The 25,046-nt window shown below is 38.4% G+C and overlaps 1 protein-coding gene across 1 annotated transcript in view; it reads right to left on the bottom strand.

Moving 5' to 3' along the window:
• Window positions 1–21,569, bottom strand: part of HIKESHI (heat shock protein nuclear import factor hikeshi) — a 40,481-nt gene extending 18,912 nt beyond the window's left edge. The window contains exons 1-2 of the mRNA XM_019037656.4: window positions 21,291–21,569; window positions 17,281–17,518 (exon numbers count right to left, since the gene is read on the bottom strand). Coding sequence (XP_018893201.1) covers window positions 17,281–17,518; window positions 21,291–21,320 — 268 coding nt within the window. The 5' untranslated portion in view covers window positions 21,321–21,569. The remainder of the gene's footprint in view (window positions 1–17,280; window positions 17,519–21,290) is intronic.
• Between the last annotated feature and the right edge of the window lie 3,477 nt (window positions 21,570–25,046).

Here is a 25,046-nt window from a genome sequence, read left to right as displayed (position 1 = left end):
ATGCCACCCTTAAAAGCCTCCTCCTCACTGTCACTTGAAGATGCACTGCATATTTCTAGTTTTATGACTTTAATCATCTCCAAGTGTGATTCCCATCCACCCACTTCCATCCCATCCAAATCTTACTCATATTTCAAGTTCATGCTCCAGTCTAATCTTCCATAGAGAGTTTCTCATTTATCTCAGCTCACTATTCTGTCTCCTCTGAACAATGTCTTGGTGTGATATTTAATATTCACACACACATGCAGATGGCTGAAAGTAGGCATCAAGTAGATGTTCAATAATTACCTGATGAATGAGAACACAACAAAGTCTTCACTACATAAACAGATACATTTTTCTTCTGTAATTTACTTAACAGAAAGGCCGAAAGTAACTCCCAAGCTTTCACAGTGTAAATGGATAATTACATAACAAAAGACCTTATAGCCACACATATTATAGTACCTGCAGGTTCCCACTTTTTATTTTATTATTTATTTATTTATTTATTATTTTGAGACGGAGTCTCCCTCTGTCGCCCAGGCTGGAGAGTGGTGGCACGATCTTGGCTCACTGCAACCTCCACCACCTGGGTTCAAGTGATTCTCCTGCCTCAACCTCAAGAGTAGCTGGGATTACAACCATGCACCACCATGCCCAGCTAATTTTTGTATTTTTAGTAGAGACAGGGTATTGCCATGTTGGCCAGGCTGGTCTTGAACCCCTGACCTCAAGTGATCTTCCCGCCTCAGCCTCCCAAAGTGCTGGGATTACAGGCGTGAGCCACGGCGCCTGGCCTGAAGTTTTTAGTTAAATGCCCCTTCCAAATTACAGAGACTAAAACCAGCATCTGAAGCCAAAACTGTAAGGAACCTCTTTAAACCTTCCCAAATTTTCCAACTACCAAACCTTATCTACTAAGCATGTGCCTTTTTTTTTTTCTGAGACAGAGTCTCGGTCTGTTGCCCAGGCTGGAGTGCAGTGGTGTCATCTCGGTTCACTGCAACCTCCGCCTCCCGGGTTCAAGCCGTTCTCCTGCTTCACCCACCCGAGCAGCTGGGACTACAGGCGCACACCACCACGCCCAGCTAATTTTTGTATTTTTAGTAGAGATGGGGTTTCACCATATTGGCCAGGCTGGTCTCGAACCCCTGACCTCATGATCCACCCGCCTAGGCCTCCCAAAGTGCTGGGATTACAGGTGTGAGCCACCACACCCGGCCACATGTGCCACTTTTTTGTTATTTTAGGATTTCATATCCCATGTTCCAAAAAAAAAAGTTTCTTCTTGTTTCTTAGTATCAAAACATTTATTTTACGTTTTCAAATTTAGTCCTACCTGAGTTCTTAACCATCACCCACAGATTGTTCCAGCAACGGGGTAAAATGTATTTATCACATAACTCCTTTACAGAACCCAGGAGTCACAAAGAATCATCCCTCAAGCAAAACAAAACTCACAGTAACTGGCTTTAAGACACCCTACAAGTACATGTAGTTCTCCCAACAGAGCTCTCTTGACCTCTCCAACCAAAACTGTTCTGTGTGAAGTTAAGAAATCTGTTCACATCACATCATTCAGTACAGAATCATAAGCACTGCCAAAATTTTTCTCTTTTTTTTTCCTTTTTTTTTTGAGACAGGGTCTCACTCTGTCATCCAGGCTGAAGAACAGTGGTGCGATCTTGGCTCACTGCAGCTTCATCCTCATAGGCTCAAGTGATCCTTCCACTTCAGCCTCCCAAGTAGTGGGACTATAGGCACGTACCACCATGCCTGGCTAAGTTTTTTATTTTTTGTAGAGGCAGATTCTCACTGTGTTACGCAGGTTGGTCTGGAACTCCTTGGCTCAAGTGATCCATCCACCTCAACCTCCCAAAGTGCTGAAATTACAGGTGTGAGCCACCATACCTGGCCCCAAATATCTTAACATGAAATTTGTTTCACTTGAATAACTCTCTACCCTCCAGCTCCCATAAAATTATGCTAGACTTGTTACTTAATAAATTCTCAGTTCAATCAAGTGCCTGAAGTTACTTCAGCAAGCCTCTCCCTAACCCTGATGTGCTAGTTAGCAAGGTTTTCCCAATATAATCAAACTTAAACCCACAAGCTTGAAAGGGCACCTGAAAGGCTGAAAAATATAAACCTATTACAAATTCACCTATTCTTATATTTTAATGATACACCATTTCCTACTATGAATACTAAGTCTAATCTTTTATATATAAATTAAGAATTCTGATAGTTTAAACATTCAAAAAGTTTTCCAAACAACTAGTAAAGAACCACCCAAAACATTTTAATAGCATTTTATCATTTGTTTAATGTTGGTATGCTCTAAGTCTCTAAATATACTAAGTTGCTTTATTTTTCTGTAATAAAACATTCTGCTTTACCATCGCAAATATTGCCCTGAAAATTTGTTTTCATGAATAAAACTATGAATAGTCTTGTTATAATGGAAATGATGAGAAACAATTTATTTTTTAAAAAGCCAATGGGCCAAACATATTGGTGTGCATGTGCATTAACACTTTAGTTATTGGCAACTACCTATTTTTCTACCACACTTGTTTGGAACACAGCTCAGAACAAGAAGATAAACTTGGAAGGCTTCCCTCCAGTCAGTCAAAATTGATAGTGCCAAGTGTATGCATTAATTCAAAGTAAAGCTCCTTGTCCTACTCAAAAGTGTGTTTTTAAAAAATTATTATTTTAGGCTGGGCATGGTGGCTCATGCCTGTAATCCCAGCACTTTGGGAGGCCGAGGCGGGTGGATCACCTGAGGTCAGGAGTTGGAGACCAGCCTGGCCAACATGGTGAAACCTCGTCTCTACTAAAAATACAAAAATTAGCCAGGCATGGTGGTGCACGCCTATAATCCCAGCTACTCAAGAGGCTGAGGCAGGAGAATCACTTGAACCCAGGAGGCGGAGGTTGCAGTGAGCCGAGATCACACCATTGCACTCCAGCCTGAGCAACAGTGTGAGACTCTGTCTCAAAAAAAGTGAAAAAAATGAACACCACAATCAAAAGGATCGACATAACATGAATGACTGTAAAAATAATTATTCTGAGTAAAAAAAGCCAGACAAAAAAAAGAATGCATACTGTATGACTTCATCTATATAAAACTCTAGAAAATGCAAACTATTTTATAGTGACATAAAGTACATCAGTAGTTGCCTACAGTGGAGAAGAGGTGGTGGAAACAGGTCCATTCATTGATTGTGGTGACAGTTTCACAAGTGTAGATATATCAAAATTTATCAAACTGTACACTTCAAATATGTGCAATTAACTGTGTGTCAATTATACATCAATAAAGCTACCACAATCTGTTAATAAAAAATAAATTTTCTTTGTTTTGCTTTTTGAGACAGAGTTTCACTGTTGTCACCCAGGCTGGAGTGCAATGGCACGATCTTGGCTCACTCCAACCTCCACCTCCCAGGTTCAAACGATTCTCCTGCCTCAGCCTCCCGAGTAGCTGGGATTACAGGCGCCTGCCAGCACGCCCAGCTAATTTTTGTGTTTTTAGTAGACAGGGTTTCACCACGTTGGCCAGGCTGGTCTCAAACTCCTGACCTCAAGTGATCCACCCGCCTCGGCCTCCCAAAGTTCTGGGATTACAGGCGTGAGCCACCACGCCCAGCCCTCTTTGTTCTTTACAAGATTTCTTAAGAAAGGATAAAAGCCTGCTTAAAAAGGAAACTGAAAAATTAAAATTGGGTCCAATGGATTCTGATGGTGTATCAATAGTTAGAATACATCATATATAAATCAAATATATCTAAACACATATATCCATGATTTCATAATTCTTTAAAAAAATTGTTTTAAGTACCTTTGAAGGATGCTAGGGAATCAACTCATTTTTGAACATTCATACATAAAGAGAAAGAATGAAGCATTTATCCTGTCTTTCCTATGACAACTCCATCCCTGGGTAACAAAACAGTAGATATGCAAGTTTATCTCTACAGACTTTACAGATAGTAAAAAAAAAAAAACGACAAAATTAGAATATTATCATTTTGAACCCCTACTCAATTAATAAATTACAAACAAATGGCTGCTAAGTTTCACATAAAAACATATCCATATATGTACTTCCTGGTGGAAAAACACACCACCACCTATAAGAATCCTGCCAAAACTTAAAAAACTAAAATCTGATTAAACCTCTAAGTCCAAGTAGTTTCTTGGAAATGGAGAAGAAAGAATACATTATCTTTGTATAAAAGACACTTGAGAGATCAACCAATTGCCATGTAAGGACCTTACATGGATGTTGATTAAAAGTATTTAAAAACTTATATAAACATAAAACTTTTGAGACCATTGACAATTTGAACACTGATTACAGATATTCAATTTGATATTAAAAAATCATTTTGGGGCTGGGTGCGATAACTCAGGCCTGTAATCCTAGCACTTTGGGAGGTTGAGGCAGGTGGACTGCTTGAGCCCAGGAGCTCGAGACCAGCCTGGGCAGCAGGGCAAAACCCCATCTCTACCAAAAAAAAACAAAAAAAAAAACAAAAAAAACCAAACACAAATTAGCCAGGTGTGGTGATGTGCACTTGTGATCCTAGCTCCTCGGGAGGCTGAGGTGGGAGGATCACCTGAGCCCTGGAGCTTGAGGCTGCAGTGAGCTGAAATCTTGCTACTGCACTCTGGCCTGGGCCACAGAGTGAGACTGGTTTAAAAAAAAAAAATATATATATATATATATATATATATTTTTAGGCCAGGCACAGTAGCTCATGCCTATAATCCCAGCACTTCTGGAAGGCCAAGGCAAGAGGATCACCTGAGGCCAGGAATTTGAGACCAGCCTGGGCAACATGGCAAGACCCTATCTCTACAAAAAATAAGTTAGCCAAAGTGGTGGTGCATACCTGTAGTCCTAGCTACTCAGGAGGCTAAGGCAGGAGGATTGCTTGAGCCCAGGAGTTTGAAGCTATAGTGAGCTATAATGTGGACATTGCACTCCAGCCTGGAAAACAGAGTAAGATCCTGTCTCTAAAACAAACAAACAAAAAATTATCTTTAGATGTGATAACAGTATTACAGTTTTTTAAACTGTCTTTTAAAGACATACATTAAAATATTTACAGATTACATGTTCTAATTGTAGAATCTGCTCTCAAATAATATGAAAAGGGAGAAGTACATGGGCATCTAAATAAATAACATTGTCCATAAGGTGGTCATTTCTGAAGCCGGAGGATGAGTAGAATGGGGTTCAATATTCCACTTAAATCTGCTTTTCTATATGCTTGAATTTTCTAGTAATAAAAATTTTTTAAATAACTTCAATTTACTTTGTAACTATTTAAGGTACTAGATAAAAATTCTAAATAAATAAAATTGACAAAGGCCAATATCCTCTCTCATATGGTCTTTGGCCATTGTTGGTATGAAGGTTATATTGGCTTCAAAATTTATTAAACTGAGTAACTTTGCCTCTTTCTCTATTCTCTGAAAATTATATAAAATATGAACAATTTGTTTCTATTTGTTTCTTAAAGGTATAGTAGAACTTTGTAAACCCATCTGATGGCTGCATGAGGAAGGAAGAGGTATATTTTTAATTACTGATTTTAATTATTTTAATTTTATTGATATTACATCTATTCAGGATTTTTTTTTTTTTTTTTTTTTTTTTGAGACAGAGTCTTGCTCTGTCGCCCAGGATGGAGTGCAATGGCGCGATCCTGGCTCACTGCAAGCTCCGTCTCCCGGGTTCACGCCATTCTCCTGCCTCAGCCTCTCAAGTAGCTGGGATTACAGGCGCCCACCACCACGCCCGGCTATTTTTTTGTATTTTTAGGAGAGATGGGGTTTCAACGTGTTAGCCAGGATGGTCTTGATCTCCTGACCTCGTGATCCGCCCGCCTCAGCCTCCCAAAGTGCTGGGATTACAGGCGTGAGCCACTGCGCCCGGCCTTCAGGATTTCAATCTACTCTTGAAAGTAAATTATTTCAGTTTTGTTTGGTATATTCTTTCAGAAAATAGCCAATTTTGTCTGTTCCTATGTCATTTCAAATGTACTGGCATAAAACTTTATAAATTTTATTTGAAACTCTATTAAACTTGTAGTTATTGTTCTTCACATTTTTAATAACATTATTTGTGCTTTCTTTTTCCTTGATTCATCGTTTTTCGTTTTTGTTTTTTTTCTATCGCCCAGGCTGGAGTACAGCGGCATGATGTCGGCTCACTGCAACCTCTGCCTCCCTGGCTCAAGCGATTCTCCCACCTCAGTCTCTCGAGTGCTGGGACAACAGGCACGCACCACCACACCAAGCTAATTTTTTGTATTTTTAGTAGAGACAAGGTTTCACCATATTGGCCAGGCTGGTCTCGAACTCCCCACCTCAGGTGATCCACCTGCCTCAGCCTCCCAAAGCAATGGGATTACAGGCATGAGCCACCACACCCAGCCCTTGATTCAACCTTTTAGAGGCTCATCTTTTCATCAGTCTTTTCAAAGAACCAGATTTTGGTTTCATTGAGCCTCTCTATTGTTTGTTTTCCATCATTAATTTCTACTTTTAGCATCATCATTTTCTTCTTTCTTTGGAATGCTTATGTTAAATACTTAGATCATTCACTTCAACCTCACTTTTCTTTGTTTCTGTTTTTGAGACAGAGTCTTGCTCTCTTGCCCAGGCTGGAGGGTAGTGTTGCAATCTCCGCTCACTGAACCTCTTAGAAATACTTAAGTCTTCCTAGTAAATTATCTCATTCCTTGTGAGTGAATCTCTTTATCCTTGATAATACTTCTGCCTAATCTAATTTTCTAATTTTTCTTAAAATTCATATACTTATGCAAGCTTTCTTTTGGTTCCTTGTGTTAGAATGTTTCAGATTCACGGCCGGGCGTGGTGGCTCACACCTGTAATCCCAGCACTTTGGGAGGCCAAGATGGGCGGATCACAAGGTCAGGAGATCGAGACCATCCTGGCTAACAAGGTGAAACCCTGCCTCTACTAAAAATACAAAAATTAGCCAGGCATGGTGGTGGTCACCTGTAGTCCCAGGTACTCGGGAGGCTGATGCAGGAGAATGGCGTGAACCCAGGAGGTGGAGCTTGCAATGAGCCGAGATTGTGCCACTGCACTCCAGCCTGGGCAACAGAGCGAGACTCTGTCTCAAAAAAAAAAAAAAAAAAGAATGTTTCAGATTCATTACTCATAAACAGCAATATAATTATTATGTTTGCTGCCTTTAAATAAAAAAATCTCATTCTGGAATCTCTGTTTTCTCTGGTAAGTTTAATCTGTTTACATTTATATAAACACTTATATAAACTGATTTATATAACTGATAAAGTTGAAATTATTTCCAATGCCTTATTTTCTTTTTACTACACTATGTTTTTTCTTTGCTTTCCCCCTTTTTAAAATTTATTTTATTTTATTTTTTGAAGATGGAGTCTTCAAAAAATGAAGACTGTCACCCAGGCTGGAGCGCTGTGGTGGGGTCTCGGCTCACTGCAACCTCCACCTCCCGGGTTCAAGCGGTTCTCCTGCCTCAGACTGCCAAGTAGCTGGGATTACGAGCACCTGCCACCACACCCGGCTAATTTTTGTATTTTTTGTGGAGACGGGGTTTTACCATGTTGGCCAGGCTAGTCTTGAACTTCTGACCTTAAAGTGATCCACCTACCTTGGCCTCCCAAAGTGTTGGGATTACAGGCATGAGCCACCACACCCGGCCTTCTTTTCTTTTTCCTCTTTTCCTACATTCTAGTGGACTGTTTTCTCTACTACCTTTCCTCCACTTAGTCTAATGATACAGAAGGTGCACATTTTTTTTTTTTTTTTTAATGGAGACAGTCTTGCTATGTTGCCCAATCTGGTCTTGGACTCCTAGGCTCAAGTAATCCTCTCACCTTGATCTCCTGAGTAGCTGCGACTATTGGCACGTGCCACCACACCCAGCTTACTTTTACTTACATTTTTAATAGGATTACTTGTAAGTAGAATCAATATTATTACTCTCCTTTTTAAGAACCAGACCTCAAAAAACAGTAACTCAGATACCACTCCTCCTGTCTTATATGTTGTTTTCTAGAACAGTAATTAATTCTTGTGTGTTTGTTATGCTGTTTTATACAATCAAGTTGTCCAGATTTGTCTATAGGTTTACCAATTTCTGTGCTAACTTTGTGTCTTGCATCCTTTTCTACACTCTGGGTTCAACTTCCTCTTATAAAGTACAACTACCTCTGGTAAGTAGTTCTTTCGCTAATGGTCTATGAGTGGTAAACTCTTCATCTCCATCTGAAAATATATTTCTTCACTTTAGAATGACAGTTTTGAAAGTTATTTTATTTTTCCGGCCGGGCATGGTGGCTCATGCCTGTAATCCCAGCACTTTGGGAGGCTGAGGTGGGCGGATCACGAGGTCAGGAGTTCGAGACCAGCCTGATCAACATGGTGAAACCCCGTCTCTACTAAAAATACAAAAATTAGCCGGGCATGGTGGTGTGCACCTGTAATCTCAGCTACTTGGGAGGCTGAGGCGGGAGCACTGCTTGAACCCAGGAGGCGGAGGTTGTGGTGAGCTGAGATCGTGCCATTGCACTCCAGCCTGGGCAGTAAGAGCGAAACTCTGTCTCAAAAAAAAAAAAAAAAAAAGTTATTTTATTTTTCCTTGGCACTTTAATGATATTATTCTATTTGGTTTTGGCTTCTATTAATGCTCTTGATAAGTCTGCTAAACTAACTGCTGTTCAGCTATAAATGACTTTTCTCTCTCTCGCTGCTTTATTACTTTATATTTAATGTTCAGTAATTTTACTAGAATGTACTGAATTATCTATTTATATTTTTCTACTTACAGATACACTGTCTGCTTCTAGGCACAACCAAAGCGAAGAATAAAAAATGATTTAAGAGACACTACCATCTTAATTTTCCCAAAGATTGTTCAAATACTATGCCATATGTATAAAAGGTATGTGTACCATGAATGCCCTAGAGCAGAAGTACTCAAACTTTAGCTTGCAACACAAACATTTGGGAACTTATTACAGTACAGACTTCTAGATTCCACACCCAATTTCTGAGTCACCAGGTCTGCTGTCTTCCAGGAATCGGAATTTCTAATAGATTCCCAGGTGATGTTGACACTGCAGATCAGGAAGGAGCTCATGCTTTGAGAACCATAGCCTTAGGGATTTATGATAATTATCTCACGAAACCCCCACTGAGAAGGACTACAGGGACTTAATCTGCTCCTTAAAAGTAGAGATTAGTATTTATCATCAATTCTAAACAATTTTTAGCTTTAAATATTGCTCTCTCCCATTTCTTTCTTTCTTTCTTTTTTTTTCCTTTTGGATGGAATCTCACTCTGTCACCCAGGCTGGAGTGCAGTAGCATGATCTTGGCTCACTGCAACTGCAATCTCCACCTCCTGGGTTCAAGCGATTCTCATGCCTCAGTCTCCCGAGTAGCTGGGACTACAGGCACATGCCACCATGCCTGGCTAATTTTTTGTATTTCACTATACAGGGGGTTCCACCATGTTGTTTAGGCTGGTCTTGAACTCTTGAGCTCAGGCAATCCACCTCCTCGGCCTCCCAAAATGCTAGGATTACAGGTGTGAACCACCACACCCAGCCTCCCATTTCTCCTTGTAGAATACCAACTATATAAAACACTAACAGCTACCTCCTCTGTGAGGAGGTAGAACTGTCCCAGTTCATTCTTCACAGAGGCCTCAGAGCAAAATAAAATCAGATATCATTCCTTTACCCAAAATTGTTCACTGGCTTCTCTACACCTAAAGAGCAGTTGTTTTTGGGGAGGGATACATGAATGGGCTTCAGAGTCGAAGCAAATATTTGAGTATTTACATTATGGTACACATACTTTCTAGAATACTATGGAATAGGTCTGTGACCTAAGCATGTTAAAAACTGCTGACCTATTACATTCCCAATGAGTCAGTGTGCTATATAAAACTTCATAATCCATGCCTATCTTTCTCACATATACCCTGATGTCACTCTGAGGACACCATGCTTTCGAACTTTCACCTTATGCCCATATTACCTCCACCTTGAAAAGAATGCCCAACAAATCTCTCATAGGCCTGACAAAGTCCTACTTGTCTGCCAAAGAGCTCCAATATCACCTCCTCTAGGAAAGCTTCCCCAACCCACTTACGAGTTAATTGCTACCTTTTCTATTCTCCCTCCACACTTTGTACAAACATCCACTATTACTTTTCACCATTCCAATTACTGGTCTACAGAAATGTCTTCCACTATGAGTTATCTCAGGCAAGAACTTAATCATTACCTTTATATCCCCATAACAGATACACAAATGTTTGGTAAATATATAAACATGTTACCTACATGGTACCTAAACATAATTTTCCTTGGACTCCATAAACAGTTTCTAGGAGAATATATATTTTTATTTTAAGAATTTTCACGCCTGTAATCCCAGCACTTTGGGAGGCTGAGGTGGGTGGATCACCTAAGGTCAGGAGTTCAAGACCAGCCTGGCTGACATGGTGAAACCCCATCTCTACTAAAAATACAAAAAATTAGCAAGGTGTGGTGGCGGGTGCATATAATCCCAAGTACTCAGCAGTCTGAGGCAGGAGAATCACTTGAACCCGGGAGGCGGAGATTGCAGTGAGCAAAGATTGTGCCATTGCACTCAGCCTGGGCAACTAGAGCAAAACTCCATCTCAAAAATAAATAAAATAATTAAAAATTTTTAAAAAGGAAATTTCAGGTCTGTCTTCATCTAGATTTTCAAGGGAACCAGAGATTCAATAGATATAAATGGCACCGAATCTAGTTTCATTCTCACATTTCTTCACAAAATGCCTCAAAGTATCAAAGCAAAGAATTACGGCTCTGCAAACAACACAAAGATACTCCTCGAGAAGCGCAACTCCAAGACACATAATTGTCAGATTCACTAAAGTTGAAATGAAGGAAAAAATGTTTAGGGCAGCCAGAGAGAAAGCTCGGGTTACCCACAAAGGGAAGCCCATCTCACTAACAGTGGACCTCTTGGCAGAAACTCTACAAGCCAGAAGAGAGTGGGGGCCAATATTCAACATTCTTAAAGAAAACAATCTTCAACCCAGAATTTCATATCCAGCCAAACTAAGCTTCATAAGTGAAGGAGAAATAAAATCCTTCACAGACAAACAAATGCTGAGAGATTTTGTCACCACCAGGCCTGCCTTATAAGAGCTCCTGAAGGAAGCACTAAACATGAAAAGGAACAACCGGTACCAGCCACTGCAAAAACATGGAAATTGTAAAGACCATTAATGCTAGGAAGAAACTGCATAAACTAACGAGCAAAATAACCAGCTAACATCATAATGACAGGATCAAATTCACACATAGCAATATTATTAACCTTAAATGTAAATGGGCTAAATGCTCCAATTAAAAGACATTGACTGGCAAACTGGATAAAGAGTCAAGACCCATCAGTGTGCTGTATTCAGGAGACCCATCTCACATACAGACACGTATAGGCTCAAAATAAAGGGATGGAGGAAGATCTACCAAGCAAATGTAAAACAAAAAAAGGCAGGGGTTGCAATCCTAGCCTCTGATAAAACAGACTTTAAACCAACAAAGATCAAAAGAGACACAGAAGGCCATTACATAATGGTAAAGGGATCAACGCAACAAGAAGAGCTAACTATCCTAAATATATATGCACCCAATACGGGGGCACCCAGATTCATAAAGCAAGCCCTTAGAGACCTACAAAGAGACTTAGACTCCCACACAATAATAATGGGAGACTTTAACACCCCACGGTCAACATTAGACAGATCAACGAGACAGAAAGTTAACAAGGATATCCAGAAACTTAACTCAGCTCTGCACCAAGCAGACCTAATAGACATCTACAGAACTCTCCACCCCAAATCAACATAATATACATTCTTCTGAGCACCACATCGCACTTATTCCAAAATTGACCACATAGTTGGAAGTAAAGCACTCCTCAGCAAATGTAAAAGAAAAAAAATTATAACAAACTGTCTCTCAGACCACAGGGCAATCAAACTGGAACTCAGGATTAAGAAACTCACTCAAAACCGCTCAACTACAAGGAAATTGAACAATCTGCTCCTGAATGACTACTGGGTACATAACAAAATGAAAGCAGAAATAAAGATGTTCTTTGAAACCAATAAGAATAAAGACACAGCATACCAGAAACTCTGGGACACATTCAAAGCAGTGTGTAGAGGGAAATTTATAGCACTAAATGCCCATAAGAGAAAGCAGGAAAGATCTACAATTGACACCCTAACGTCACAATTAAAAGAACTAGAGAAGCAAGAGCAAACACATTCAAAAGCTAGCAGAAGGCAAGAAACAGCTAAGATCAGAGCAGAACTGTAGGAGATAGAGACACAAAAAACCCTTCGGAAAATCAATGAATCCAGGAGCTGGTTTTTTGAAAGATCAACAAAATAGATACACCGCTAGAAAGACTAATAAAGAAGAAAAGAGAGAAGAATCAAATAGACACAATAAAAAATGATAAAGGGGATATCACCACCGATCCTACAGAAATACAAACTACCATCAAAGAATACTATAAACACCTCTATGCAAATAAACTAGAAAATCTACAAGAAATGGATAAATTCCTTGACACATACACCCTCCCAAGACTAAACCAGGAAGAAGTTGAATCCCTGAATAGACCAATAACAGGCTCTGAAATTGAGGCAATAATTAACAGCCTACCAAGCAAAAAAAGTCCAGGACCACATGGATTCCCAGCCAAATTCTACCAGAGGTACAAAGAATAGCTGGTACCATTCCATCTGAAAATATTCCAATCAATAGCAAAACAGGGAATCCTCCCTAATTCATTTCATGAGGCCAACATCATCCTGATACCAAAGCCGGGCAGAGACAACAAAAAAAGACAATTTTAGACCAACAACCCTGATGAACACCGATGCAAAAATCCTCAATAAAATACTGGCAAACCAAATACAGCAGCACATCAAAAAGCTTATCCACCATGATCAAGTGGGCTTCATCCCTGGGATGCAAGGCTGGTTCAACATACACAAATCAATAAACGTAATCCATCATATAAACAGAAACAAAGACAAAAACCACGTGATATCTCAATAGATGCAGAAAAGGCCTTTGACAAAATTCAACAGCCCTTCATGCTAAAAATTCCCAATAAACTTGGTATCGACGGCACATATCTCAAAATAATAAGAGCTATTTATGACAAACCCACAGCCAATATCATACTGAATGGGCAAAAACTGGAAGCATTCCCTTTGAAAACTGGCACAAAACAGGGATGCCCTCTCTCACCCCTCCTATTCAACATAGTGTTGGAAGTTCTGGCCAGGGCAATCAGGCAAAAGAAAGAAATAAAGGGTATTCAATTAGGAAAAGATAAAGTCAAATTGTCCCTGTTTGCAGATGACATTGTGTATTTAGAAAACGCCATTGTCTAAGCCCAAAATCTCCTTAAGCTAATAAGCAACTTCAGCAAAGTCTCAGGATACAAAATCAATGTGCAAAAACCACAAGCATTCTTATACACCAATAACAGACAAACAGAGAGCCAAATCATGAGTGAACTCCCATTCACAATTGCTTCAAAGAGAATAAAATACCTAGGAATCCAACTTACAAGGGATGTGAAAGATCTCTTCAAGGAGAACTACAAACCACTGCTCAACAAAATAAAAGAGGATTCAAACAAATGGAAGAACATTCCATGCTCATGGATAGGAAGAATCAATATTGTGAAAATGGCCATACTGCCGAAGGTAATTTATAGATTCAATGCCATCCCCATCAAGCTACCAATGACTTTCTTCGCAGAATTGGAAAAAACTACTTTAAAGTTCATATGGAACCAAAAAAGAGCCTGCATTGCCAAGACAATCCTAAGCAAAAAGAAAAAAGCTGGAGACATCACGCTACCTGACTTCAAACTGTACTACAAGGCTACAGTAACCAAAACAGCATGGGAACCAAAACAGAGATATAGACCAATGGAACAGAATAGAGCCCTCGGAAATAATACCACACATCTACAACCATCTGATCTTTGACAAACCTGACAAAAACAAGAAATGGGGAAAGGATTCCCTATTTAATAAATGGTGCTGGGAAAACTGGCTAGCCATATGTAGAAAGCTGAAACTGGATCCCTTCCTTACACCTTATACAAAAATTAATTCAAGATGGATTAAAGACTTAAATGTTAGACCTAAAACCATAAAAACCCTAAAAGAAAACCTATGCAATACCATTCAGGACATAGGCATGGGCAAGGAATTCATGACTAAAACACCAAAAGCAATGGCAACAAAAGCCAAAATTGACAAATGGGATCTAATTAAACCAAAGAGCTTCTGCACAGCAAAAGAAACTACCATCAGAGTGAACAGGCAACCCACAGAATGGGAGAAAATTTTTGCAATCTACCCATCTGACAAAGGGCTAATATCCAGAATCTACAAAGAACATAAACAAATTTACAAGAAAAAAATCAAATAGCCCCATCAAAAAGTGGGCAAAGGATATGAACAGACACTTCTCAAAAGAAGACATGTATGTAGCCAACAGACACATGAAAAAATGCTCATTATCACTGGTCATCAGAGAAATGCAAATCAAAACCACAATGAGATACCATCTCACGCCAGTTAGAATGGTGATCATTAAAAAGTCAGGAAACAACAGGTGCTGGAGAGGATGTGGAGAAATAGAACATTTTACACTGTTGGTGGGACTGTAAACTAGTTCAACCATTGTGGAAGACAGTGTGGCGATTCCTCAAGGATCTAGAACTAGAAGTATCATTTGACCCAGCCATCCCATTACTGGGCATATACCCAAAGGACTATAAATCATGCTGCTATAAAGACACATGCACGTGTATGTTTACTGCAGCACTATTCACAACAGCAAAGACTTGGAACTAACCCAAATGTCCATCAATGATAGACTGGATTAAGAAAATATGGCACATATACACCATGGAATACTATGCAGCCATAAAAAAGGATGAGTTCATGTCCTTTGTAGGGACATGGATGAAGCTGGAAACCATCATTCTGAGCAAACTATCGCAAGGACAGAAAACCAAACACTGCATGTCCTCACTCATAGGTGGGAATTGAACAATGAGAACACTTGGACACAGGAAGGGGAACATCACACACCGGGGCCTATTGTGGGGTGTGGGGTGTGGGGAGGGATAGCATTAGGAGATATACCTAATGTAAATGACGAGTTAACGGGTGCAGCACACCAAAATGGCACATGTATACATATGTAATGAACCTGCACGTTGTGCACATGTACCCTAGAAGTTAAAGCATAATAAATAAATAAATAAATAAATAAAAAGAATTATGGCTCTTCAATGTCAACAGAACCAAAAGAAGAACATTGGCAGGGTGATCAAATCTCGTTCAACAATCTTAACGGAAGAAAATAAGTACTTCTATTCTATTTGCTTTATACAAGTCTATCTGGTTTATCTTCTCACTTAGCACATGTATGTGTGTATATATTTTTTTATATATTATATATTTTATATGTAATATATATTTTGTATATAATATGTATTTTATATGTAATATATATTATATACAATATATATTTTACATGTAATATATAGTATATACTATATATAGTATATACTATGTATTTATATATTTTATAGTTATATAATATATAATATAATATATAATACATATTTTATATAATATATATTTTATATAATATATAATATATATTTTATATAATATATATTTTATATAATATATAATATATATTTTATATATTGTATATAATATATATTATATAATATATAATATATATTTTATATAATACATAATATATATTTTATATAATATATATTTTATATAATATAATATATATTTTACATAATATATTATATATTATATAATGTATATTTTACATATTATATATTATATATTTTATATAATATATAATATATATTTTATATTTATATAATATATAATATATATTTTATATTTATATAATATATAATATATATTTTATATTATATAATATATAATATATATTTTATATTATATAATATATAATATATATTTTATATTATATAATATATAATATATATTTTATATTATATAATATATAATATATATTTTATATTATATAATATATAATATATATTTTATATTATATAATATATAATATATATTTTATATTATATAATATATAATATATATTTTATATGTAATATACATATATGTAATTTATATATAATTATATATTTATAATATGTATATTACATATAATAGATATTTGATATATAACATATATTACATATAATAGATATTTGATATATAACATATATTACATACAATAGATATTTGATATATAACATATTACATACAATAGATATGATATATAACATATTACATACAATAGATATTTGATATATAACATATATTACATATAATAGATATTTGATATATAACATATATTACATATAATATATATTTGATATATAACATATATTACATATATATTTGATATATAACATATAATATATATTTGATATATATTACATATAATATATATTTGATATATATTACATATAATATATATTTGATATATATTACATATAATATATATTTGATATATATTACATATAATATATATTTTATACATAATATATATGTATATATAGATATATTTTTTTTCTTTGAGACACAGTCTTGCTCTGTCACCCAGGCTGGAATGCAGTGGTGCGATCTTGGCTCACTGCAAGCTCCGCCTCACAGGTTCACACCATTCTCCTGCCTCAGCCTCTCGAGTACTTGGAACTACAGGCGCCCACCACCACGTCCGGCTAATTTTTTTTCATTTTTTAGTAGAGACAGGGTTTCACCGTGTTATCCAGGATGGTCTCGATCTCCTGACCTCGTGATCCGCCCGCCAGGGCCTCCCAAAGTGCTGGGATACAGGAATGAGCCGCCATGCCCGGCCAAAAAAAATATTTTTATGAAGGTTATACTACACAAAATGAAAAACAAGAGGAGCCAAGGAAGTCTTTCACTATTTTTCAAATGTTTCTGTATTGTCTTTTTAAAAAAACAATGTTTTGTATTACTTTAACAACCAGAAATACATAATCTAAAGGGGGAAAAGTCATATTCCATGTTATGCTATTTAAGAAAAAAGTTTGATTAATTATAAAACTACTTTAATATATTATTCTTACCAGATTTAAGACCTGAAATTTTGAAGATGGCACTTGGCTTCCCATTCGTGACAAATCCTAGGAGTTGCCATACTGGCATTCCATTTGAATCAGGATAAGAAAAGTAGACAGATCCTCCCATTCCCTCAGGAAATGGGATTGTTCCCAGCATAAAAACCACAACATGGTTGATACTTTCATAATCAGGTAAGTCAAAAACAAATTTATCCTCTGCCACTTGCTGTGCAGCTGTTTGCACCTAGAAAATAAGAAACTTGTCTCAGTTCAATAGTTCTATGAGTTTCTGTAACTCTTAACAGTATCATTTATAAGTTATATTACCAGCATAATCCATTATAGTCTTTCTACCAAATAGAATGTTAAATCTGATAGTCTTAAATACATACTTAGTTTTACAATCATAATCTACTAAATGCAATCTTCTAAAAATATAACTCGGGCGGATCACAGCGGCTCACATCTGTAATCCCAACACTTTGTGGGAGGCCAAGGCGGGCAGATCACCTGACATCAGGAGTTCAAGACCAGCTTGGCCAGCATGGCAAAACCCCATCTCTCCTAAAAATACAAAAATTAGCCAGGTATGGTGGCTCATGCGTAAGTATTCCCAGCTACTCGGGAGGCTGAGGTAGGAGAATTGCTTGAACCCAGGAGGTGGATGTTGCAGTGAGCTGAGACCACACCATTGCACTCCAGCCTGGGCAACAAGAGCAAAACTCTGTCTCAAAAACTAAAAATAAAAATAAATTATTTCAGAGGTGCCCTGAAAGGATTTTACTTACATAAAAAATAACTAGGCCAGGCACGGTGGCTCACGGCTGTAATCCTGTCACTCTGGGAGGCCAGGATCACACGAGGTCAGGAGTTCGAAACCAGCCTGGCCAACATGGAGAAACCCCATTTCTACTAAAAATACAAAATTAGCCAGGAGTGGTGGCTCGTGCCTGTAATCCCAGGTACTCGGGAAGCTAAGGTAGGAGAATCACTTGAACCCAGGAGGTAGAGGTTGCGGTGAGCTGAGATCGCGCCATTGCACCAGCCTGGGTGACAAGAGCTAAACTCCGTCTCAAAAAAATAAATAAATAAAAATAACTATAGCTTCAGAATGTTGTAAAAATGAAAGGTTATTCAAAACACATCACCTAAGCTCTCACCCTCCAGCTTAAAGATAAAGGGGCCAGGCACAGTGGCTCATGCCTGTAATCCCAGCACTTTGGGAGGTCGAGGCAGGCAGCTGGCTTGAGCTCAGGAGTTCGAGACCAGCCAGGGCAACATGGCAAAATCCCATCTCTACAAAAACTATAAAAATTAGCCAGGGGTGGTGGCATGCGCCTTTGGTCCCAGCTACTCGGGAGACTAAGACCAGATAATCACTTGAACCCAGTATGTCAAGGCTGCAGCAAGCCAAGGTCCCGCCACTGCACTACAGCCTGGATGACAGAGCATGACCCTGTCTCAAAAATAAATAGAAGAATCTCAGGTAATTAAAACAGGTAAGCAATCCAGAAGTAATTAGGCAATCCTCCTTATTCACAAATCCTGTATCCGAATTCACCTACTCACTAAAACTCACTTGTAATCCCAAATCAATGCTTGCTGCATTTCTGCAGTCATTCATGGACATACTCATATGAACAGTAGTCAAAAATGTGAGTTGTAGGCCTGGCGCAGTGGCTCACGCCTGTAATCCCAGCACTTTGGGAGGCCAAGGCGGGTTGATCACCTGAGGTCAGGAGTTCCAGATCAGCCTGGCCAACATGGCGAAACGTAGTTATCTACTAAAAATATAAAAATTAGCTGGGCATGGGGGCACATGCCTGTAGTCTCAGCTACTCAGGAGGCTGAGGCATGAGAATTGCTTGAACCTGGAGGCAGAGGTTGCGATGAGCGGAGATCACACCATTGCACTCCAGCCTGGCTGACAGAGTAAGACTCCGCCTCAAAAAAAAAAAAAAAAAAAAAAAAAGTGAATTGTGCAACTCACACACTGGCAGCTGAGGTAGAACATGCCATCTTGTTTCAGTCCTCGTAATATGAAAAAGTGTCCTTTTCACAGTCTCATCTATTTAAAGCATTTTTGTGATTTTTGTTGGTGATCGTGCTGTTTAAAATGACCAAGTTCAAGTGCTGGCTAGTCTTCCTAAGTGCAAGAAGGCTATGACATGCCTTACAGAGAAAATATGTGTGTTAGGTAAGTTTTCCCTCTATAATATACTATCTACTGATACAAACAAACTTAAGAAAAATATACTGCTATGTAATTTCAACTATCTATTAGTTATAAAGTAGTATCAACTGCCTGCCCTAAATTAAGTCTCAAGATACAAAGGCTGAGTGTTCCTAAAGTCAAATTCTGATTCCCTCTTCAGAAGTATTCTGACCCACTTTAAAATCCTCCAGCTTTAGTATAAAGAATAAAACAAAGAAAGAACACAAACCAAATGGCCTGTATTAGTATTAAATTCAATTTCACCAGTCTTTGGCATGCATATAACCTAAAAAGCATGGGAAATTATTATTTATGAGTCTTGAAATAACCACCAGGCAAAATAAATATTTCTTAAGTGTCAACTTTGTATAGGTACTGAACAGTCTGCAAATCTGTATCATCACACTCTAATTTTTGACATTAAGAAAAGGTGTATCTCTTTAAGAAAAAAAATCTTAAGAAACAAAAACTGGGTTCATAAGTTTAGATAAGTGGATTTTTCTTATAACAGAGTCGTGTAGTTAAGTTTTGAGATGCCACTAGGTCTATTTGTCCTTCACTTTGATATGTCCTAATACTCCATAATTAAAGGACCAAGTATCCCCAGTATATAGAGGCAGGTATTACCATAACTAAATTTCCTTCCAAATTAGTTGACAACATGAGAGATACATGGATTCCAAATAGACTTTTTATTCTTTAAGAAACACAATTTTAATGTCATTCATTAATAACACTCACTCGTCTGAGTCACACAATCATTCCAGGTTTGTCCTTTCTTTTTCCCTATTAAGAGCAGGGCAAAATTATCTCACCAGGATTATGAATTACCACCATCACCACAGGGGTCTCCCAGTCATTCAGGAGACAAACTTTATGAGGCTAGTCATCTCCAACTTATCTTTCTGGCTTCTTAGAACTGTATATGTACAGAATACAATACATTATCAAAACTTGATGGGAAGAAAAGACAATTCAGCAAAAGGACTGCAACATTTTTAAAAGCCAGGAGAAAAAAGAAGGAAAAATACTTCTAGGGGAAAGGAATCAGGCCTGAAAATTGATGTCTGTGTGGTTTCTAAGGAAACAAACAAGATTCACCTTCCAGATTATCCCTAAAGAATTCCAGGTGCTGTTCTCATTTACTCTAACAATTTGGCAAGGTAAGTTATCTATTTTGACCAATAAGGAAACACACTACTCGCATCCTTCTCTGGTTATCTCAGATGCGGCTCACACGTTAAGTTTCAGCCAACTTCCAATTAAATTAAGCTTATTTTTACTCAGGTTCTTCCAAAGGGGCCCAAAAGATATACATTCCCTGAGCACCTTAATCTTTGAAAAACAGTTTGCTATAGACCAAATTCAATCCCAAATTCACCTCTACCTCAAGTTAATAAAGAAGGTATTTATACTGGCGATTGAACTTAGTTCCGTAACTGCAAAATGTCAAAGATAAAGACCGTCTCACGAGTTATGAGGATTAAGTTCAAAGTGCCAAATAAGCGCCACACATAAGGCTGAGTGACCAAAGGCGTGCATTGCACTTAGCCCACCCAGTACTTGGTACAAAATGCACACTTAATAAATGCCAACTTATACTGTGACTACTATTCGAAAGAATCTGAATAGAGCTGGGCAAAGGAGAGCACCCAGCTTCCCACGCTCCATCCTCACATACCCACCCAAAATATAATAAGTGGGCTTCCCCGCATCCCTAGCGCCTGCGCACCCTCCCTGCCGTAGGGCTTCGCCCTCGGTATCCTGACCCCTTCCTGATATCACCCGGTCCCATCCTCACCAGCCTCCCCGCCACCAAGCAGCCAAACATGGCGACGGCAGCTCCGTTCAGCCGGCAGTGACCCGAAGCCGGCGACTAGGAGTCCTGGGGCTACTGCCCTAGTCGAGACTAAGAACCTTCCAGAATTTGCGGGAGGGTGTCTGCCCCTCCACTACATAGTGACTGGGCCAGCGGCAAGAATGCCTCTGCCCCCGCGACCTCTGACCTTCTCTTCCTAAGCAGCCCACTGCTCAGGCAACAAGTACTTCCGGGGCTTACACCCGGTTTTCCCCACTAAGGAAGAAAGGCGGGCCAGCGCCAGTACAAGACTACAAGACCCAGAACAAGTCCCAGAGGGCACCGCGCCAGTTTCCGGGAAGGTAAGCCTGGAGGCTTTGCACACTGGGATCGGTAGTCCGGGTGTTTTATAGCCACAAAATCTGTGGATCCGTCATTTCCATGTACAATCCTGGGAAGAGATGCTTCTAACGTTTCTGTGACATCTGAGAGATTAACGGTGTACTTTTACAATAATCACGTCACTAGATCTTTACAAAAACCCTATGAGGTAAGTATTATAATCCAAATTTTATAGGAGTGATCAGCCTCAAATCTTTACACAGCAGTAAATGTTGGAGGCTGAATTCAAGTCCTAATCCAAATCCGGGTTTCTTTCTGCTACACAGTATCTCAGAAGTATTAATCTTTAACCAATTGTTTTGTACTTGTCTACAATTTATAGTAGTTCTTTCCAGCTTCACTTAGTTCTCCCATTAATTTGCTGTACAATTGTGGACGAGTTGTAGATGTCTTTGTGCTTCAGTGCCCCTCCTTTGCAAAAGACAAATAATGCGCCTATTGCCTAGGGTTGCTGTGAGGATTAAATGAGCTAATATGTATAAAACACTTAGAACAGTGCTTGGCTGTGCTTAATTAGTGGGAGTTTTATTGTAAAAATGTCTATTTTTTTCTATGTGGATTTGCAGTAAAGTTTCATAGGAAATACAAAACAATAGCCAAAAAAAAAAAATATACTGGCATTAAGTACTGATTGCCACCAATACTTATTCTCCCTTTCACAGCTCCAATTCCTTTTCTTCTTGAATAGGATAGTAAAGGGTCTCTGTCCAATTTGAAATATCTGAGCTTGGCCACCAGCCGTAAAGCAGGTCTGTCTTCCCAGTTCTCAGTTTATATATGGTGGATCAGTGTTTGGAACAGTCCTCTGGCCTCCACTGTGGATCCCTAAACTGATCACCTATCTTATCACCGATACTCCTTCGAGATAGCTGTGCCAAAGGTGAAGAGGTAGGAAAGGATCTACCAATGTTTCCAACTTACTATCTAAAAAGTCCTAGAACCTTCAGAATAAAAAGGCCATTCATATGAAGACCACTTCATAAATTAAGGCACCCACACTACCTGGGTTCAGAGCCCATCTCTGCCATTTATTAGTTACATAATCTCAGGCAAGTTAACCTAACACTCCCATACCTCCTTTTCCCCATCTTTAAAATGAAGTAATAGTAGTATCTACCGCATAAAGTTGTTTTGAGGGTTCTTACATGTAAAGTACTCAATAGTGGCCAGAATGTAGCTTACTCAATAAATGTTAATATTTAGCATTATTGCCTTTCCTAATTTTCCATGTCTTCTTCATACCCACCTTGTGCACTAGCCATACTTTTGAATTCTCTGAGCAACTCCTACTTTTAAATTTGTATGTGCTTATGCAACTTGTTTTATCTCCCTGTAATATTCACTTGGTTATTTCTTACACATCCTCTCACTTTTCTTCACTAATCTTTCTATGACCCACCTGATAGTCATTTCTTCTCCTACCCAGCAATCTTATATTTAATGGATTGAGAACTAGCTAGCTTAGAATTTTTTTTATAAATTACAGATGATGTTTATTAATTGTCTCAATCTCTGTTATGTGAGATATGAGCTTTTTCTCCATTTTGCTGGTGAACTGTCTTAGTTATAGATTGTACAAAGAGTTAGAGGCAGTGAGTACAGTATCATATCTCTAGAGTAGCCAGTATTCCAGCTACCAAACTATATTATTTGTACATACAGTAGTTCTTTGTAACTTCTGCGGGCAGAACTAGATACAGCATGAGGAAGTGAAGAAAAAATGTTTCAGGGAAAAAAATCTTTCCAATAATCAGAGCTCTCTGAAATAAGAATAGATAGTCATGGAATAGAGTGAATGCTCCTATTCACATTGATATTTTAACCAATGCTGAAATCCACTTACATTGTTGAGGAGACTTACGGAAAATTGGGGAAATTGGCTGAAAACCTCAGAGGTACTTCCCCCCATCTCAAACTATATGATTCTATGGAGTAAGAACCAGTTATAGTTTAATTGTGGCCAGGGTATCAGGGATTCTGAATCCTGGTTTTAGCTCTTCATTAATTAACCTAATGATGAGATCATTTATTTTATCATTTTGGCCATTATGTTTCTTCCAATTCTAGGTTGAATTCTGACTTGAAGAGAGCAAAAAAATATTTTTTCTCTTCTCTGAAAAATTTTTCTTTACAAAACAAGGAGAACAACAAATAGACACACAAACTCTGTCTTCCCTGAACTGGGAGATATCTGTAACCCCAAGTCACAACAGATATCAATGGAAAGTAGATAAAAGAAAGGCAAATGACTTAGCAGAGGCGTGGAAGATCAAACTCAGGTATACAGAGAAAGATAAATATCAGAGAAGCTCAGGAACTGGAGATATCAGGGGCCACAGAATGCAAGAGTAAGACAGGTAGATTGCTTAAAATCAGTGTTAAGATGTTTATATCTGTTCCTCATCCACACCTTGCAAAAGGCCACTGGTATGAAATCTCTGTGGAAAAAAATTAAATCAGAGGCACCCTGGGTACTAGGAAACCATATACTGAAAAAAAGTGGTTGTAAATTAAGGCCACCATGTACAGATTCGGTCCTAAATAAGGACACCCAAATGAGAGAGGAGTCCTTGGCTCACCAAGTCAAACATATCCCAGACTATGTCCACCCAAAGAGGGGTGGCTTTTTCTAAAGCATCCACGTGAGAGTGCTTTGTACTATATCATCCATGCAGAGATAGCTCTTTTTTACATCCCTCATCCATAGGGGAAAAGGGTCACGTTTTAAGAATTGATGGAAAAATCCAACACTCTTTTCATGATAAAAACAGTCAACAAACTAGGAATAGAAGAGAACTTCCTCAACCTGATGAAGAACATCTACAAAAACTCCACATCTAACCTCATACTTAATGGTGAAAGATCAGGAACAAGATAAAGTTGTCTTTTATAGCTGCTTGTACTCAACACTGCACTGGAAGTTCCAGCCAAGGCAATTAGGCAAGATAAATAAAACTGGAAATGAAAAAGTAAAACAATCTCTAGTCACAGATGACATGATCTTTTTTTTTTTTTTTTTTTTTTTGAGACTGAGACAGAGTCTCACTCTGTTGCCCAGTCTGGAGTGCAGTGGCGATCTCAGCTCACTGCAATCTCCACCTCCCAGGGTCAAGCGATTCTCCTGCCTCAGCCTCCCAAGTAGCTGGAACTACAGGCATGCACCACCATGCCTGGCTAATTTTTGTATTTTTTGGTAGAGATGGGGTTTCACCATGTTGGCAAGGCTGGTCTCGAACTCCTGACCTCAGGTGATCCACCCAACTCATCCTCCCAAAGTGCTACGGTTACAGGTGTGAGCCACCACGCCTGGCCAACATGATCTTGTATATAGAAAATCCTAAGGGATCCACTAAAAAC

The sequence above is a fragment of the Gorilla gorilla genome, chromosome 9 (assembly GCF_029281585.2).
Source record: "Gorilla gorilla gorilla isolate KB3781 chromosome 9, NHGRI_mGorGor1-v2.1_pri, whole genome shotgun sequence".
Taxonomy (NCBI): domain Eukaryota; kingdom Metazoa; phylum Chordata; class Mammalia; order Primates; family Hominidae; genus Gorilla; species Gorilla gorilla.
The sequence above is the reverse complement of the archived record's forward strand: the minus strand, read 5'-3'. Positions and strand labels throughout refer to the sequence as shown.